Genomic DNA, 17,865 nt, shown 5'->3' with positions numbered 1-17,865 from the left:
TAGTGGACATTGTGCTGCCCTGTTCAGCATCAGTCCCACTCTTTTCATGTTGGGTGCCAGCCATGCAGTTTGAGGGAAACTGATCTCTCCTTCAGAAACAAATATGGAGTCTGACTGATCACTTGGCAAATAGGAGCATGGCTTTTTTGGCCAAAGTGATCAGATTAAGGTTGTATCAATCCATTTTCACACTACTATAAAGAACTGCCAGAGACTGGGTAATTTATAAAGGAAACAGGTTTAATTGACTCATAGTTCAGCATGCCTGGGGAGGCCTCAGGAAACTTATACTCATGGCAGAAGGTGAAGGGGAAGCAAGGCACCTTCTTCACAAGGTGGCAGGAAGGAGAAGTATGTGACAGTGCAGGAAAAACCATGATTTATAAAACCATCAGATCTTGTGAGAATTCACTTACTGTCAGGAGAACAGCATGGGGGAAACCACCCCCATAATCCAATCACTTTCTGTCAGGTTCCTCCTTTAACACCTGGGGATTACAATTCAAGATGGGATTTGGGTGGGGATGCAAAGCTAAACCATATCATGTGTGAACCTCTGACTTTAGTTGATTCAATCAGATAAAGGCCCACGCTTTTATTTATGGCTGAGAGAGATGTATACTCAGAACCCCAATCTTTCTCTTTCTCTCTCCATACAAACAAATAATTGGCTTGTGAAGCTTTTGACGATCATTTCACAAATGCCTTAGGATGAAGCCTGCACATAGGAGGTTCAGGAAAAAGAATGAAAGAATTGGTTCCTTGGTAACAACACTGAGCTACTAGATCATACCTCCTTGATATTGACCCAATCTCTGGACTTTTTAGATGCATATGCCAATAACTCTTCTGATTGCTTAAGCCAGTTTGAGCTCAGTATTCTTGGGCTTACAGTAAATTTATACCCAAATATTTCTTGAGCATACAGTAGCTAAAAAATGCTTGTTGAAATTGAATTAAATTTGCTCCAGTTATATAATAATTATATATACATAAATAAGTATATATATATGTATATATATTTCTTTTTTTTTTTTTTACCAGATGAAGAAATAAAACTCTAGAAGGAAGACCAATACTATACAGTTAATTAATAACAGAACACATTAACACTCAGGTCTGCACTCTTTTATACAGTGCTCTATCTTCTATCATCTATCGGAGCCAGAAAATGTTTTCTATAAGGGCCAGATAGTAAATATTTTAGATTTGCAGTCAATACAGTCTCTGTCACAACGACTAAACTTTGTCCTTCTAGGAAGAAAGCAGCCATAGATGATATGTAAATCATTGTCACGGCTGTGTTCCGATAAAACCATATACAAACCAAGAGGCAGGCTGGGTTGGCTCTGTGGGCTATAGTTTTCCAATCCCTGTTTTATATCATTGTCTCTCTGTGGGCATTGGGAAGATACAAGTATACTCTGGCTCCAAAGGAAGTTATTGTATTGGTTCTGAAACTTATTACAGAAATTTCCCTAGTTCTATAACTTACCAAAACATAATTAGACCTGTAGGGACAATTCCAGATCAGAAAATGATTTCCTAAACTTGATCTTGGTGGTCTAAAATCAACCATCACTGCCTCTGGGATATTAAGCTGTTATAGTAGTATCCTCTCTGCAGGTCTTGAAATGCTCCGACAATAGAAAATGGAGGAGGAGCAAGAGGCCAGTGTGAGTCCTGCAGTCCCCTCCATTATCTCATCTAAAAAGCTGATTCTGCTTGTGACAAAAAGACTATAGAGCTTTTCTTAGAAATTAAGGATGTCCAATAGTATTATGTTAATTTATATATTTGCAATACTATAAAATAAATAATAATAGGTTTTTGTGCAGTAGAAAAATCATAAAATAATTGTAGAGGAATAATTAAATTTTTTCCTAGTTTATAGTTACCTCTAAGCATCGCAAAGGTGATGGAATTAATTTTTCTCTTAGCAGCCTAGTGTCAATGAGCAGCAATCCTACATTTCTGGTGGGTCTGAGAGCTACTGCGTCCTTGTGCTGTTTGTGGTATTTTTCCAGTTGTTGACTAAAAAAGTTAACATCTACATAAAAAAATTCACATAAATCATAAAATATACCACATTGGATTTTAAAAGATCATTACAAAATATATTAAAAATCATTGCATTGATACATTTACACATATATGTATAATGTTATTATCTGTAGTTAGAGTATCTCATGTAACTTTAAAACGCTAATTTGGATTGCTTTATAGTATTTTATTCTTGTGATAAAGAAACTAATATTTTATAATGTAAATATGTCTTCTGGCTCCTATGAAGAGATGACAGATGAAAATAATTTGCAAGTGCATTAGAGAATCTAGTCTGGAATTGACTAGATTTCAGAGCTAGGTTGGTTTCAAGTTGAGCTTAATCTAAATGTTCTCTCCCACGTGGTATCTCAAAGTAAAGCATTTTGAGAATATAAACAACAAATTTTGAAACATAAGAGATCACACATAGCTAAAATTATCTCTATTCCTCTTTCCAACACATCTCTCTGCAATTCCTGCACCCTACATCATGGTCAAGGCCTTTATCAATTTGCATATGCTGTAGTTGCATTTTGATAATCTTCTTGCCTCTATTTTCTCCCTCATCCAATCCATCTGGAACCAATGGAAACCTGATTATCCTTGAATACACTCTCATCATACTATCAGACAAAAATAGCTCTCTCTCTAATGCATATACAATTCCAAACTTCTCTGCTTTCTTTCAAAATTCTGTACCTTCTGGGCCTCTAAAAATTTAGCTAATTTTATTTCTAATTACCTCCTACATTAGGGTCAAATTGATTTCCTTACTGTCTGCCCTTTTTCCTCTTTCCATAACCTTCCTCCACCACCCCAAAGAGAAAAGGGTACTGTTTCCTGCCTTTACTCATGCTATCTCTTCTCCTAATTATAAGGGGTAGTTTGATACAGTATAAAGAACACACCAGAGAAAGTATTAGAAGACTTGAGCTCAGGTCTTTAACCCATGTGTGGCCTTGGGAAAGTCACTTAGTCTTTCTGAGCTTCAGCTACCTCATAATATGAAACAGAAACAGCAATTATCTCCCTTACTCACTTCAGAAGGTTTTGATTTGTGTATTTTTGAAAGTCGACTAAATTAATGTTACATGTTCTGATAAGTCCCATGGTAAGGATACCTGTATAATGCTGCGTTGTTTAGTATTTTCCAAATTTATTTGAGCTCCATCTTTTTTCATGGTATCATGTAATTATCCCTCAGAACAGTGCCAATGAACACAACTTTCAGAACCATTGATTTGGTCCAAAACTCTTATTTTATAGATAGAGAAATTGATATCAATTGAGGTCGTATGACTGGGCTATGGCCACATGGCCAAAAAGGAATAAAAGATTAAAGCCAGTAGTTGGGAAATACGATTTCTTTTTTCTTTTTTCTTTTTTTTTATTGAGATGGAGGCTTGCACTGTCCCCCAGGCTGGAGTGCAGTGGCGCGAGATCTTGGCTTACTGCAAGCTCAGCCTCCTGGGTTCACGCCATTCTCCTGTCTCAGCCCCCGGAGTAGCTGGGACTACAGGCGCCCACCACCATGCCTGGCTAATTTTTTTGTACTTTTAGTAGAGACGGGTTTTCACTATGTTAGCCAGGATGGTCTTGATACCCTGACCTCGTGATCCACCCACCTCGGCCTCCCAGAGTGCTGGGATTACAGGTGTGAGCCACCGCGGAGAGGCAGTACGTAAAACGGTTAAGCAGACAAGCTTTCAAGTCAGAGAAATTAGATCTGAACTGCTCACTAGCTGTTTAATCTTGAAGTTGCCTTATCTCTATTGATCTGTTTTTTTTTAAAAATAAAATGGTAATACTAATACTCTCCTCAGAATTGTGAGGATTGGATGAAATGTCTAAATATTACTTAAAACAGTATCTACCATGCTGTAAGTGCTCAGTTAAGTGTAGACATTATTAGTAAATGCTGACATTTATAGGAATTTGGTGGTGAAATGTGGCTGCTTGTCAGGAAGCCAGAACCCATCTGCTGGTCGTTCTCTGAGGTCGGACAGGGAGCAGCCTGGTTAAAAGTTCAGTTAGACATTTATTAAGGATCTACAATATGTGCTAAGCAATGTTGTAGTCGTTTGAGGATATAAAATAACAGGTAAGGATGATATCCAAGGGCAAAGCCCATCTCTATAAGCCTCTGGCAAACAATTGGATTTAGTGGTTTAGGATGTATTGGGGGGTTCCAAACAGAGGAGGAGCACAGAGGTTAGGAGTCCAGGCCAAGGTACTCCAAAGTCGCAGCCATCAGAGTGTTGGGACTGGGAGACTTGGTTCCAGGATTGGGTTTCAAAGGCAGGACCAGCAAGACAAGGTAGGACTTGCTGAAGAGCAACCTGGGAGCCAGGGGACTGTACCCTGATGGGAACTTGCTGAGGGATCACAGTTATTCAGTGTGAGGACTGTGGTAGCAGGAGGCTAGGAAGCTTTGGGGTCAGGATATGAGTAGAAGAGCTCAGGGATTAGAACTGGCTATTTTGATCAGGCCTCCTTCTTGTGCCAAAATTCCAGGCTCCATAGCCTGCTGCCACTGTGATGCCAGCACAGGAGGCATCATGTCCTCACGTCCCTGTCAGTGTGCTTCTGTTCAGCACACACTAAGTCTCCATGTGATCGTGTTGCTGAAGAACAGTGGAAGTAGGCTTGTCTAAATTTTGCTTCCTAAATTGGGGCCCCATGTTGGTCTAACAACTTAGTATCTTGAAAAAAAGGAGTCAGTTTCAGATTTTTAAAATTTAAGAGACATAACAATCAGATACAATGCCTGATCTTGGACTTGATTCCTGGCCAAATCAGCTGGAAGCTGCTTTACTTGGGGAATTTTGAATATGGAGTAAGTGAAGATATTAAGGAATCGCTATTTCGGTGGGGGGGAGGGGCGTGGGATGATACTATTTCCATTCTGTAGAAACATGTTTTAGAGATGCCTATTGAATTATTTAACTTAAGAATGCAGTGTCTAATTTACTTTAAAATGCTTCAGCATAATAAAGAATAAGGAATTGAAAGAAAAACATAAATACAAAAACAAAAAATTAGTGCTGGTTCATAGAGCAAAGTATCAAAGTAATTATATTTATATATAAGAAAATAAAGCTCATGAAACAAAAAATATGAAAGACATGCATGATGTTTTAAAATAGCAAACAAATATACTTATTTTTTATAATTTTCTGAGAACTTGCTTGCCTGAAATTGCACTTGGATATTATAGATCATCTTCCTTTGTTAAAGACAGTATTAGTGAAATAAAATAGTTTTCCCCTGGTCTAATTTCATGACTAAGAGTTGTTGATTCACACCCACCAGATCTTAATGTAGTCCCAGAAGAAAAAAGAATAAGTTCCTGAGATAGAAAAACTTATGTAAACTTTATTTAATGGAATTGGTAGAGATATCCATTCCTTTCAACTCCTTCTCACATGCAGGTTATATATTCTTAGCACCGATACAACTTTAAACTAAAGGATCAGCAATTAGGAAGGAATTGCTTCCCATAATATCCTGAAATAAAACAGTAATACTGAATAAGGAGAAAGGAAAAAAGTAATTCTATAGAAAATAACCTAGAAATGAATTAACTCTTGCCTTTTGTCAGGCCAACTCTTTTGGGCTACCATTTGTGTCCCCAAACACCACCAAACAGAATCCTAAAAGACAACAAATTTCATATCCCTAAAAAAATAATTAGTAAGTACAAATGGACAAGTTACCAGGTTCCTGAAGTTTAAGAGCTTGTAAATCAAGACTTTCATTTTCCTTGAAGAATAGCTGGAACTTTTCAAAGGTAGCTGCATAGAGGCGGGCCGATTCAAATGCTGCCTGAATGGTTTCCTAAATGTTATAAATAAGCAGACAAATATGACCATATTTTTGTTAAGCAGAATTTAATTCAATACAACTAAACAAAGAAACAAGCAAGCACACATACTCTATGCCCAATAGTATGTTTTGATTTGGGAAACATGAATGAAAGAAGATACATTCTTGATGTCAAGGAGTAATTCATGGATTCGAGAAGAAACTGTTATGAGATAAAAAAAAATTCATATTTAAACCTGACTTTTGAAGAATTATTCCTGTGACTGAAAGGAAACACACTTATAATTTGTTTCTGCTTTATGGTGAGCTTATACATTGATAGTAAACATATGGCAAAGAGGCAATTCTTGCTTATTTTCCCAACTGCATATTTTATGTCAAAGCATTTTTGAGCAAAGGCAAACCTGTTTAGCATGCCCACAAAATCACTTGCTTAATCTTACTATCAAATCCTTGGCATCAGTCAGTCTCTTATTCCAAAATGTCCTTCATACTTTGCCATAATAAAAACTTTTTCTTCACCTCTCTTAAACTCGGTTCTAACCCATATTTCCCCACTTGGTTTTTTAAACCAAGATAATGATTTCTAATCATTTCAGTCCCTTTAATAACTGTGTCAACATATATTATCATATGTTCAAAGTCTATGAAAGGCAGTTAGGATTCACCTGCTGTTGGTCTTGGTCCATGCCTACTTGGCTGTGCTCCACACCTTTTCCTTGTGTTTTCTACCAAGACTTGTAAAAGCCTGCAATTTGTCCCAGGAAAACTAGAGGTGATCAATGGAATTGCACACATCCAACACACCAATGCTAGGGAAAGTGACTCAGTTATGCCTTGCGGTAGTAGAAAATTTAATTACAAAGAATAGCACATGCCCTATATGTCTACATTTAGTTATTTGTTCATTTATTTTGTTTTAATAGGCTTTTATGAATATTCCAGAATGTTTCTGTTCTTTTTTTACAATAAACATTGAAAAAGAACTTTATCAAACTATGTTTCCTTTGAACTGACTAAATAGTATCTCTGATATGTCATCACGCAGGTGCTAGAAACAATATAAGACTTATAAGTGGAAAACCCCACTAATGTTCAAAATATGCTTTCAAAACATTTTTATTTTGAAATAATGTATGATTCACAAGAGTGTTACTGGAATAACACAAGGAATTTCATATTTCTGTCACCAAAATTCCCTAAATTTCAACAATTTATCATATTTACTTTATAAGTCTCTCTCTATATACCTATTATTATACTCTGAACCATTTGGGAGAAGGTTACAGACATGTGGCACATTTACCCCTAAATATTTCAGAGGTTACTTACTAAACACAAGGACATTTTATTACATAACCACAGTATAATGGTCCAAATCAGGAAATTAACTTGAATATTAATACTGTTACCTAATTACCAACCTCATACAAATTCTACCATTTGTTCCAGTACCAAATTTCATAGTAAAAGGAAAAAACATTTTTTTGTTCTGGTCTACTTTCCTACCTAGGATCATGTATTGCATCTTTTCATATCTTTTTGGTTTTCTTTTTTCTTTCTTTCTTTTTTTTTTTTTTGAGACAGAGTCTCGCTCTGTCACCCAGGCTGGAATGCAGTGGTGCCATCTCGGCTCACTGCAACCTCCACCTCCCGAGTTCAAGCAATTCTCTGTCTCAGCCTCCTGAGTAGTGGGGATTACAGGCACCCACCACCACGCTATTTTTTTTTTTTTTTTTGTATTTTTAGTAGAGACGGGGTTTCACAATCTTGGCTAGGCTGGTCTTGAACTCCTGACCTTGTGATCCGCCCACCTCAGCCTCTCAAAGTGCTGGAATTACAGGCATAAGCCACCGTGCCCGGCTGGTTTTCTTTAATCTGGGACAATGTCTCAATCTTTCTTTGCCTCGCATGACCTTCACATTTTTTAAAGGTACCTCAGTTGTGTGTATATGTGCATGTGTGTGTTTTATGTTTACTCATTATTAGACTCAGATTTAAATTTTTGGCAGTAACAACACATAACTGATGTATGTTCTTTGCAGCGTCTCACAAGGCACTTGTTGATTTGTCTCATTACTGGTAATATTAACACATTGGCTAAAGAAGTGTTTGGCAGACTTATCACTGTAAACTATTTTTCCCTTTGAAAGCAATAAGTAGCTTATAGACAGAGAATTTGAGGTTATGTAAATACTCCATTTCTCATCATACTTTTGTGTACTCGTTTTAGTACACATCAGAGATTCTTGCTGATTGCTGATGGCTTCTGCAGTGAATTTTCTAATTGTGTTTTCTTTCTACATTTGTTTGCATTCAACCAAAGGAAAAACTTTCTCTTCTCACTCGTTCAATTAATTAGTTAGTTAATTCATTATTTCACAACATGGACTCATATAGTCTCATTTTATTCAAGGGATTTGGTGCTGATCAAATTGTCCCAGTGTGTCCAGAATTGGTTCCTTCTGGTGGGTTCCTGGTCTTGCTGACTTCAAGAATGAAGCCACAGCCTCTTGCAGTGAGTGTTACAGCTCTTAAAGATGGTGTTTCCGGAGTTGTTTGTTCCTCCCAGTGGGTTCGTGGTCTTGCTGACTTCAGGAGTGAAGCTGCAGACGTTTGCAGTGAGTGTTACAGCTCTTAAAGGTAGTGCAGACCCAAAGAGTGAGCAGCAGCAAGATTTATTGTGAAGAGGGAAAGAACAAAGCTTCCACAGTGTTGAAGAGGACCAAAGCAGGTTGTGGCTGCTGGCTTGGGCAGCCAGCTTTTATTCCCTTATTTGGCCCTGCCCACATCCTGCTGATTGGTCCATCTTACAGAGTGCTGATTGGTCCATTTTACAGAGTGCTGATTGGTGCATTTACAATCCTTTAGCTAGACACAGAGCTCTGATTGGTGCATTTTCACAGAGTGCTGATTGGTGCATTTACAATCCTTCAGCTAGACAAAGAGTGCTGATTGGTGCATTTTTACAGAGTGCTGATTGGTGCATTTACAATTCTTTAGCTAGACACAGAGCGCTGATTGGTGCATTTTTACAGAGTGCTGATTGGTGCATTTACAATCCTCTAGCTAGACAGAATTAAGTTCTCCAAGTCCCCACTCAACCCAGGAAGTCCAGCTGGCTTCACCTCTCACCAGGGAGACCCTTCAAGGTGGCTTTTTGTCTTTTCTACATGTCTCCATTGTTATTTGGGCATGTTCTTATTTTTTAGCTGAATAATATTCTCAAGGCTCATATTGTACTGTCCTGCCCCACCCCTTGAAGAAGAGAGTTCTGCAAAAAGAACAAAGAGAGTTCCTTTCAATTGGGAATGATATATAGAAACTAACATGTGGATACTAGATGTGCTCATTGGTATTGGGATGTCATTACTTGTAGGCTATTTCAGCAGACAGGTCTAGGAAACACACATACACCCCACATACAATCACAAAACCCTACACATTTCTTTATCTTTCTAAAGATCAATTAAAATCCATGAGTTCACAACTCCATTCCAATGCAACAACATAGGGTTCATTCCAGCCTTCCCTCTTCCATATTTGTAACTCCCTGTCTTAGGATGAGTAACCTCATTTCATCATTCACAATACATTTATTTGTTTTGCTCAAGTCTAAATAAAATACACAGAAAGTAGTTTCAGCATTGCTAATACACTAACACCACTGCAAAAAACAAACCTACTAACCAGAGTTCAGTATTTACTGCAGTTATGGTGGTTTTTCATCCTCAGGGTACATGGCCAAAATACTGTGCTCAAAAGTTACTTAGTTTAGTTATTTTCCCCCATTCCTTTAGTGTGGTTATGTATTTAATTTGAAATACATGTGGGTTTATTTCTTTTTGTTTGTATTTTGTTTTAGGGTTTTGCTCTCCATTTTGTTGATTATTTTTAGAACTATATTAAAAGGTATACTCGGAAAATAGTCACTTCTCCATTTTTTTCACTTCTTACCCACCTTCCTCACTCTTCCTACACCATTCACATTACCTCCTCTAGGTAACTAATTTCCTTAGTTTCTGGTTTATCTCCCTTTCCTTCCTACTTCTGACATAAACAGTAGTATACTATAGATATTCTTTTGTACTTTGCCTTTTCCATCTAACAATATGTCCTGGAAATCACTCTATATTAATTAATAACCAACTTCTTCATCCATTTATTCAGTCGCATAGTATTCCTTTGTGTGGATATACCATAGATTATTCAATAATTTTTCTACATATGGCTATTTTGGTAGTTTCCAATATTTTGCACTCATAAACAATGCTGCAATAAGTAATCTAGTACTTATGTATTGTTGAAAACGTATGTTTTTAGGATACATTTTAAAGGTTGTATTGTTGGATCAAAAGGTAAATGCATGTATAGTTTTATTTTGCAAAATGTTCTTTTATTTTTTGCATTCCCACAAGCATAATGTGAGAGCGTTTATTTACCCATAGGGTAATCACCAGAAAGTGTTGGTATACTTTTTAATTTTGCTAATCTGATAGTTGAGAAATTATATCTCAGTTTTAATTCTCATTAATCTTATGAGTAGACTACCTTTTCATATGTTTAGATGCTATGTTTATGAACTTTTTATCATAAGTTATGACCATTTTTCTTTTTTTAAAATTAAATTAAACAATTTAATTTTAAGTTCCAGGATACATGTGCAGGATAGGATATGCAGGTTTGTTATATAGGTAAATGTATGCCATGGTGGTTTGTTGCACCTATCAACCCATCACCTAGGTATTAAGCTCCACATGTATTTGCTATTTATCCTGTTGTTCTTCCTCTCCACACACCCTGATGGGTCCCAGTGTGTGTTATTCCCCTCCCTGTGTCCATGTGTTCTCATTGTTCAGCTTCCACTTATAAGTGAGAATACATGGTATTTTCTGTTTATGTGATAGTTTGTTGAGGATAATGACTTCCAGCTCCATCATATCACTGCACAGGACATGATCTCATTCTTTTTTATGGCTGCACAGTATTCCATGGTGTATATATACCACATTTTCTTTAACCAGTCTATCACTTATGGGCATTTGGATTAATTCCATGTCTTTGTGATTGTGAATAGTGCTGCAATGAATATGTGTGTGCATATATCTTTATAACAGAATGAATATTCCTTTGGGTATATACCCGGGAATGAGATTTCTGGGTCAAATGGTATTTCTGGTTCTAGGTCTTTGAGGAATCACCACACTGTCTTCCATAAAGGTTGAACTAATTTCACCAACAGTGTAAAAAGCCTTCCTGTTCTCCACAGCCTCACCATTATCTGTTGTTTCTTGATGTTTTAATAATTGCCATTCTGAGTGGTGTGAGATGGTATGTGTTTGTGGTTTTGATTTGCATTTCTCTAATGATCAGTGATGTTGAGCTTTCATATATATATATATATATATATATATATGCCACATATTATATAATATATATATACCACATAAATGTCTTCTTTTGAGAAATGTCTGTTCATGTCCTTTGCCCAGATTGCAGAAAGTTTTCCTATTCTGTAGGTTGTCTGTTCACTCTGATGATAATTTCTTTTGTTGTGCAGAAGTTCTTTAGTTTAATTAAATCCCATTTGTCAATTTTTGCTTTTGTTGCAATTGCTTTTGATGTTTTGTCATGAGATCTTTGCCTATGCCTATGTCCTGAATGGTGTTGCCTAGATTTTCTTCTATGATTTTTATCGTTTTGGGTTTTACATTTAAATCTTTAATCCATCTTGAGTTAATTTTTGTATAAGGTGTAAGGAAGGGGTCCAGTCTCAATTTTCTGCATATGGCTAGCCAGTTCTCCCAGCACCATTTATTAAATAGGGAATCTTTTCCCCGTTGATTGTTTTTGTTAGGTTTGTTGAAGATCAGAGGGTTGTGCAGTTTTATTTCTGAGATCTCTATTTTATGCCATTGGTCTACATGTCTGTTTTGTATCAGTACCATGCTGTTTTAGTTAAGGTAGCCTTGTAGCATAGTTTGAAGTTGAGTAGTGTGATGCTTCCAGCTTTGTTCCTTTTGCTTAGGATTGTCTTGGCTATATAGGCTCTTTTTTGGTTCCATATGCATTTTAAAGCAGTTTTTTTCTATGTCTGTGAAGAATGTGTTTTGACCATTTTTCTATCTAGTTTTGGTTTCCCCTCTCTCTAGTATTAGAAATATTAGCCCTTAGCTGTAATATGTAATACAAATAGATTCTCCCTGTTTATAAGTGTATTTTTACTTTGTTTAAATTTTTCTTTGCAAAAGATTTATTTGTTGTGTAATCAAATTTATCAATTCATTCTATTCTTGCATCCAGATTTTTGAGTCATAGTTAGATAACCCTTTTTATGAACAAATCATAAAAGAATTTGTCCATCATTACTTACAGTTTTATTTTATTTTCAGATCCCTAATCTATATATTGGTGTGTAGAATGTGAACCATGATCTAATTTTATCTTTATCCAAATAGCCATTCAGTTGTACCAGCTACATTTATGAAAAATTCATATTTGTCTCAGTGATTTCAGATATTATATATTTTATACATTTCTATATGTACTTTGGTGTCTATTCTATTCTACTGGTCTGACAGCTATTCATGTGCCAGTACCATGTTCTTTTAATTATAGAGTGTTTATATTAAATATTTGGGCAGTATAGTACTCCTCATAGCTTTTCTTTTTTCAACATTTTGGTAGTTATTCTTAGATGTCTATTTATGCATATAAGCTTTATTATAAACTTGTCAGTATTTTCATTGGCATGTGTTAAAATTATAAATTAACCTAGAGAGAATAAAACATCATTATCATGTTGAGGCATCCCATTTAAGAAATTTTTATTGGCATGTATTAAAATTATAAATTAACCTAGAGAGAAAAATCATCTTTATCATGTTGAGTCATCCCATTTAAGAAATTTTTTCCAAGCCTATTTTTGTGTCTTACAGAAGATTTTTTAAAAACATAAAAGTGTTCTTCATATGGGTTTTTAGCATTTCTTATTAAATTTATTCCTAACTATATTACTTTCTTGCTGCTATCATGAAAGAAGCATTTTCTATCAGCCATTTTCAATATTCTAGAATAATTGAGGTGGCATTGTGAATATCTAGTCTTTGGAGATTTGATAAATTTCCCCCATTTGGGCCTGGTGCTTTTTGTAGAGTATTTCTTTGGTAACTTTCTGTATATCTTCTGTGGATATTGGTAGGAGCTCTATTTCTAAGGTGCACAATTCCAGTAAATATATTTCCCTAAAAAATTATCAATTTTAACTAAACCTGAATGTGGGGTTAGTTAAGTGGTCTAAATGCTCCATGTAAAAAACATAGAGAGGATAGCTGGATAAAAAGACAAGACTCAACGATTTGCTGTCTTCAAGAGAACTGTCTCACATGTAACAACACCCATAGGCTGAAAGTAAAGAGATGAAAAAAGACCTACCATGAAAATGGAAAACTAAAAAGAGCAGGAGTCACTATTATAATATCAGATAAAATAGAGGATAAACCAACACCAATTAAGAAGGAAAAAGAAGGGCATTACGTAATGATAAAGGGTACAATTCAACAACAAGACTTGGCTGTTCTAAATACATACACAGCCAACATTGCAGCACCCAGATTTATTATAAAATTACTTCTAGACCTACAAAAAGACATAGACAGTCACACAACAATAGTGGGATCCTTGAACACGCCCACTAACAGTGACTGATCATTGAGGCAGAAAACTAATAAAGAAATTGAAGACTTAAACCTGGCACTCCAACAATTGACTCTGGATTAACAAATAAAAAGGAAAAAGAATAAACACAACCAGAATTGACAAAGATGAAATTACAACAGATTCTAGAGAAATAAAAAAGATCCTCAGAGACTATTATGAATAATTCTATACACAAATTAGAAAATCTAGAGGAAATGGATAAATTCCTGGAAATATACAACCTGCAAAAACTGAACCAGAATGACAGTGAAACCCCGAACAAACCAGTAACAAGTTTAGAAATTGAATAAATAATTTAAAAAATCTACCAAAAAAATAAAAATAAAAAAGCCCTGGACCAGATGGATTCACAGTCAAATTCTACCAGATATACAAAGAACTGGTACCAGTTCTACTAAAACTATTCCAAAATATCGAAGAGGAAGGTTTCATTCCTAGCTCATTCTATTGAATACTAAGCTAGTATCACCCTGACACCAATATCTGGCAGAGACACAATGAAAAAAGAAAACTTCAGGCCAATATTCCTGACGAACATAGATGCAAAAAATCCTTAACAAAATACTAGTGAACAGAATCTAGAAGCACATCAAAAAGTTAATACACCACAAACAAGTAGACTTTATTCCTGGGATTCAAGGCTGTTTTAACATATGCAAATCAATAAATGTGATTCACCAGATGGAGAGAATTTAAAGCAAAAATCATATGATCATCTCAATAGACACAGAAACAGCTTTTGATAAAATGCAACATCCCTTCATGATAAAATCCCTAAGCAGACTAGGGATCAAAGGAACAGACTTCAAAATAATAAGAGCCATTCATGACAAACACACAGCAACATCATACTGCATGGACAAAAGTTGAAACCATTCCCCTTGAGTCCTAGAACGAGACAAGGATGCTCACCCTTACTGCTGTTATTCAACATAGTACTGGAAGTTCTAGCCACAGCAATCACGCAAGAGAAAGAAATAAAAGACATACAAATAGGAAGGGAAGAAGTCAAATGATCTCTCTTTGCTGATGATATAATTCTATACCTAAAATCCTCTAAAGACTCTGCCAAAAGGCCCCTAGAACTGATAAATGACTTCAGTAAAGTTTTGGAATACAAAATAAATGTACAAAAATCAGTAGCATTTCTATACACCTTATATGGTCAAGTTAAGATTCAAATCAATAACTCAATCCCATTTATGATAACCACATACACACAAAATGAAATGCCTAGGAATACAGCCAAACCAAGGAGGTAAAATATTTCTACATGGAGAACTACAAAACACTGCTGAAATAAATTAGAGATGGAAAAAGATTCCATGCTCGTGGACTGGAAGAATCATTATTGTTAAAATGGCCATAATGCCCAAAGCAATTTACAGATTCAATGCGATTCCTATCAAACTACTTACATCTTTTTTCACAGAATTAAAAAAAAACACTATTCTAAAATTCATATGGAACCAAAAAGGAGCCCACTAGCCAAAGCAATTCTAACCAAAAACAACAAAGCTAAAGGCAGCATATTACCTGGCTTCAAACTATGCTACAAGTCTACAGTAACCAAAACAGCAAGATATTGGTACAAAAACAGACACATAGACCAATAGAACAGAACAGAAAACCCAGAGATAAAGCTGCACACCCACAACCATCTAATCTTTGATGAAGTTGACAAAAACAAGCAATGGGGAAAAGATTCCCTATTCAACAAATGGTGCTGGAATAACTCACTAGCCATATGCAGAAGAATGAAACTGCACCTCTACCTTTCACTATATACAAAAATTAACTCAAGATGGATTAAAGATTTAAATGTACAATCTCAAACTATAAAATTCCCACAAGAAAACCTAGAAAATACCCTTCTCGACACAGGCTTGGCAAAGAATTGTTGGTTGTTTGCAAAAACAATTGCAACAAAAACAAAAATTGACAAGTGACACCAAATTAAACTAAAGAGCACCTGCACAGCAAAAGAAATTTTCAATAAGCACACAACCTATATAATGGGAGAAAATATTCACAAACTACACATTTGACAAAGGTCTAATATCCATAATCTATTAAAAACTTAAATCAACAAGCAAAAAAACAAATGACCTCATCAAAAAATGGGCAAAATACATGAATAGACACTTCTCAAAAGAAGATATACAAGCAGCCAGCAAACATATGAAAAAATGCTAATTATCACTAATCATCAGAGAAATGCAAATCAAAACCATGATGAGATGCCATCTCACACAAGGCAGAATGGCTATTATAAAGCTAATAAATAGTAGTTATTTCTCCATACCTAGGGAGGCTATGGAGAAAAGGGAATACTTATACACAATTAGTGGGAATGTAAGTTAGTTCATCCACTATGGAAAGCAGTTTGGAGATTTCTCAAAGAACTTAAAACAGAGCTACCATTTGACCCAGCAATCCCATTGTTGGGTATGTACATGTATTAGTCTGTTCTCACACTGCTAATACAGACATACCCAAGACTAAGTACTTTATAAACAAAAAGAGGTTTAATGGACTCACAGTTTCACATGGCTGGGGAGGCCTCACAATCATGGCAGAAGGCAGAGGAGGAGCAAAGGTGCATCTTAAGTGGTAGCAGGCAAGAGATCATGTGCAGGGGAACTGCCCTTTATGAAACCATCAGATCTCATGAGGCTTATTCACTATCACGAGAACAGCACGGGAAAACCCGCTCCCATGATTCAATTACCTCCTACTAGGTCCCTCACACTACACTTGGAGATTACGGGAGCTACAATTCAAGATAAGATTTGGGTGGAACACAGCGAAACCATATCAATACCCAAAGGAAAATATATCATTGTACCGAAAAGAAGCCAGTCCTCAAATAAAACCTTCATTATTGAGACTCTAATGAGCTTCCCTGCTAGGTGATATTTCATTTGTGTTGTCAAAATCCACTGCTGGAGGAATTAATGCCTCCTGTGTGACTCCACTGGAGAGGATTCTTGGAAGCTGTGCCTGGTTTCCTCTGAACTTTATCCCATGTGCCTTTTCCATTTGTTAATTTTGTTTTATATCCTTACACCATAATACATCATAGCCATGAGTAAAATTATACACTGAGTCCTGTGAGGTCTCTTAGCAAATCATAGCATCTGGCATTAAGGATCCCTGACTCATAGGATTACAAGCCCCATTTTCTTATTGTTTACATTTGCCCCTACAACATTGAGCATCTTTTCATTTTTAACCTTTCTGAATCATTTTGTTTTGGATTTCTCCCTTGTATCCAGAATATTGTTTTGTCTTGCCTTGGGAGCCAAATTGAAAATCTTTTTCTCTTAATAGATGAATTGAGCTCATTTATATTCATCACATTACTGATATATTTGGTCCCAACTTGGTCATATTATTTTCTATGTGTCTTATGGTTGTATGTGTGCTTCTTTCTTTCTTTCTCTGAGTGACAATATATTTTTTTAAAATACCATTAGTCACTTGTTTCCTTATTAACCTTTCATACTTTGATTTGTTGGTTTTTACTGATATTCTTTAATTCCAGCCTATTAACTGTACATTAATCAATAACCTTATTCTACTTTTCTCTTATTCTCTTCCTTCTCTATTTTTAAAGTTGCACTATTTCAACTTCATTAGAACGTACATTTATATACTAGTTTCCTATTCTTGTCTCTATCTTTTTTTAAAGGCTCATATAGATCTACAATTAAATATGTTAAATGTTTCCTATCAGCATCAGCTTTTTTCCCCCAAAGTTATTTCTTAGCTGGATGAAACTCATCGTGTAGTAGATTCCTAATGAGTACCAAATTCCCTGGGTTCTTGCATGTTGAAAACTATTTTTGTATGGCCTTGATACTTAAAAGACTAGCTTGGCTAGATAAAATTCTTGATGCACATTTTCTTTCCATGGGTTTTTTTTTTTTAAATTGCTCCTCCATTACTGCCTTACTTCTTATGTTGTTTTTGAGAAGTCTGATGGTAGTCTAATTCTCTTGTCTCTGTAACACCTGCAGAAAAATTCTTTAGCCTTAAAATCTAATAATTTTAAAAGGCTATATCTCAGAGTTGATTGTTGTGGGTAATTTTCCAAGGAACTCTGTAGGCCCTTTCGATATATACATTCAAATTTTCTTTTCCTGAACTATAGTTAAAAATAAATGTTTGCTGTATCCTCTTCTTTTGTTTTCCTCTTACAGACACACCAATTATATGTATGTTATTTCTTCTTTGCCTGTCTTCCATTATAATTATTTTCTCTCTGTACCA

At 35.7% G+C, this 17,865-nt stretch overlaps 1 protein-coding gene across 10 annotated transcripts in view; it reads right to left on the bottom strand.

Moving 5' to 3' along the window:
• LOC105465361 (dynein axonemal heavy chain 6) overlaps positions 1-17,865 on the bottom strand; it is a 383,399-nt gene that overhangs the window by 258,707 nt on the left and 106,827 nt on the right. For all 10 annotated transcript variants that reach the window (XM_011713768.2, XM_011713766.3, XM_011713767.3 and 7 more), the window contains exons 12-13: positions 5,763-5,883; positions 1,899-2,050 (exon numbers count right to left, since the gene is read on the bottom strand). In XM_011713768.2, the coding sequence (XP_011712070.2) occupies positions 1,899-2,050; positions 5,763-5,883 (273 nt within the window). The remainder of the gene's footprint in view (positions 1-1,898; positions 2,051-5,762; positions 5,884-17,865) is intronic.

The sequence above is a fragment of the Macaca nemestrina genome, chromosome 13 (assembly GCF_043159975.1).
Source record: "Macaca nemestrina isolate mMacNem1 chromosome 13, mMacNem.hap1, whole genome shotgun sequence".
Lineage (NCBI taxonomy): Eukaryota > Metazoa > Chordata > Mammalia > Primates > Cercopithecidae > Macaca > Macaca nemestrina.
This window is presented reverse-complemented; position numbering and strand designations above follow the sequence as displayed.